At 65.1% G+C, this 2,772-nt stretch overlaps 1 protein-coding gene across 1 annotated transcript in view; it reads left to right on the forward strand.

Annotated features, from left to right (window-relative positions):
* KCNQ2 (potassium channel, voltage gated KQT-like subfamily Q, member 2) overlaps nucleotides 1-2,772 on the forward strand; it is a 45,502-nt gene that overhangs the window by 1,007 nt on the left and 41,723 nt on the right. The window contains exon 2 of the mRNA XM_014532771.1: nucleotides 5-119. Coding sequence (XP_014388257.1) covers nucleotides 5-119 — 115 coding nt within the window. The remainder of the gene's footprint in view (nucleotides 1-4; nucleotides 120-2,772) is intronic.

Here is a 2,772-nt window from a genome sequence, read left to right on the forward strand (position 1 = left end):
GGAGGCGGGGGCCCCGGGAAGCCCCCGAAGCGCAACGCCTTCTACCGCAAGCTGCAGAATTTCCTGTACAACGTGCTGGAGCGGCCGCGCGGCTGGGCCTTCATCTACCACGCCTACGTGTGAGTGTCCGGGCTCCGCGCCCACGCCGGGAGCTTGGGACCGAGCCGGGACCGCGTCCCCTGGGTGAAGCGAAGGACGCAGACCAGAGAGATTTTTGGAGAGATCAGGCCGGAAGGAGTTCTGGGGTGCGGGGTTCAGATCAGAGTGGGGGCGCCTGTCCCCCGCCCTCTCCCGCCTCCCCCATGCGGCTTGGCTGGGTTGCCTCAGCCCCTCCCCTGCGGGATGGGGTTTGCGTAGCCCCAGCCACCCCTCCTTGGCCCTAGAGAGGCCCCTCCCCACGGCCATTGCACCAAACAAAGGGCCTGCGGGGAGGGAGGGCGGCGCTGCCCGTCTTGCCTCTGGATCTGGACTCCTGGGGGTCCCCCTAAGCTGGGCTCCCCCAAGGAAGGGGATGATGGGGGAAGGGCTGGCCTACCTTCCCCAGCCCCCCAAGCAACTCACTCCATCTGGGGAGAGCTTCTGGGTTGCTGAACTGGGGAGGGGTCCTAACATGACTCCCCTCCCCCAACCCGAAGCTCAGGGAAGTTGAGTCCTGCCCCTGGTGCTTGGAGCTGGCCCTGACCCTGCCTGCGTCCCTGGGTCCCCCTCCCCCCACCCCCCTCCCGCACAGCCCTGAGGCCTCTCTGCGGCTGCGAGCGGGAGGAGCAGGGGTGTGCCTGACGCCGCCTGCTCCTCCCAGACTCTGACCCTCCTTGGCAGAGTGGACACCCAGGTGGAGGGGTGCTGCCTCCGGGGCCTGCCAGCCCTGACCCTAGAAGGGTGGTTGGTTCCCCAGGCCTGGTGTTCAGGGAGCTCCTGGCCCCGGGTCAGGGCCAGTGGCCTCTGGCTGGCCTCTGTGCACATGAGTGTCTCGGGTGGTGTCTGAGAGTGCGTGTGCCTGTGTCCTCCGTGCACGGGCTTTGGGAGTGCAGGCACTCTCCCATCCCAGCCAGGCCGGCGCTCGGCCATTTTGTGTGCGAAGCGTTTTGGGATGGGAGTGAGGGGCAGATTCTGGGAAACTGCCTCCCCCTGGCCTGATGCCCACCTGGATGAGGGGTGTGTGCTTGTGAGTGTGACCCACTGAATGTGACCAGGGACCTGGGCCCATGTGTCTGGACAGACCCTCCATGGGAGGGGGCGGTGACCCTGGGAGGGAAATGCCAGGCTGCTTGTGGGGAGGGTGTCCTGGGGGGACTATGTCCCCAGCCCCAGCACCCCGCCGCCCTGGGAATCCCAAGAGGCATGGGCTACTGGCATGGTGAGCGTTAGCCCCAGGGCCCCCAGATGGCTCTGTTCTTCCTGGGCTGGCTGCTCAGATGTGCTCTTCAGCCTCGGAAGGCCCAGTGTCTGCTCACCAAGGACCCTCCCCACCTGGCTGGGGGGCCAGGGGACTCTGGGTGGGACAGGCTGTGGTCATCCAGGTCCTGGCCCGAGGTGACCTCCGGTACATACACAGCCCATCCCCACAGCCCAGCTGGTGCTGGAGGGTTTGCCATGCTTTGGGCACAGATGCCCCTGGCTGGCAACTTTTCCTGGGGGTCCCCTCCCGGTGGCCTCTCCCTGCTTGGGCCTGAAGTGGTCGGCTCTGTGCCAACTGCCTCCTGAGAGCGGCCGTGTTCAGAATGAGAGCAGGGTGTGTGGGGACCCTGGGCCGGCTCTGCTCTTCTGTTTTCTCTCTGGGCAGCCCTGAATCCGGGCATGGGGCCAGCAGCGTGGGGGGCGTCGTGGCATTAGCCCTCACTGCCAAGGCAGCCCTGCCCTGCAGCCTCTCAGGCCTCCTTGGCCCCTCTACCGAGGGCACGAGCTCCCCGAGCTCCCCGACCAGTGGGGGCTGAGACTCATGGAAAGGCAGCTCAGTGGTAGGTGATTTCTCCTGGGGGGTGGGATAGGCAGGAGGAATCTGCAGCTGCTGTTGGTTTAGGCGCTTAAGTCTAGTCTTTGCAGGCCTCAGTGATCCTATCAGTAAAGTGGGCACAGAGGGTCTGGTGGAGATGAACTCCCAGGGCTGGTGCAGTGGGCTCTCCCCACTACGACAGGGCCGTCCTGCTGTTGTGACTCGTTGCCTGTCATCCTGTCCCAGGTGTGGAATTCTCCACTCTCCCTGTGCCCAGCCATCCATGGATCCCAGCCCCACCCTGACACAGGAAGCCTTCACTGCCCACTGACCCCCAGGGTGTGGCTGCCCGGTGCCCTGCTCCCTTGCCCAGCTTGGGCTGACAGCCTGACTCATGCTTTGGCTTGTGGATTCATTAATTAAATGAAGTGCAAGTTCCTCCTCCTCCTCGCCGGTTCTGCACGGGGGTTCTGCGTCGGGCTTGGAAACTGGTGGAGGGTGGGGACACGGTCTGGGGCTGGCAGTCCTAGTGGAGACCCATCCTGGGCCTGGGGCAGCACTGAGCCCTCGTTGGTCACCCTTTAGCCTTTTGTCTTCGTGCCTGGTTTCTGGAAGATGGGGGTGTCCCAGTGGATCTCGGGGGACAGCTGCTGCCAGAGGTGGGAGGGAGGCGACTGCCCTGTGGCCTCTGGGCTTTGTGGGCCTCAGGCCAGGTCCCCCTCCCGTCCACCCCCTGCAAAAGGGCCTCTCTCTGCAGACATGCCTGGGCACAGAGTCGTGGCCATCCCTCTCCTGGCCTGTGAGCTTTGCCAGAGGCACTCGAGACAGGAGCTGTCCCT

The sequence above is a fragment of the Myotis brandtii genome, unplaced genomic scaffold (genome assembly GCF_000412655.1).
Source record: "Myotis brandtii unplaced genomic scaffold, ASM41265v1 scaffold915, whole genome shotgun sequence".
Taxonomy (NCBI): Eukaryota; Metazoa; Chordata; class Mammalia; order Chiroptera; family Vespertilionidae; genus Myotis; species Myotis brandtii.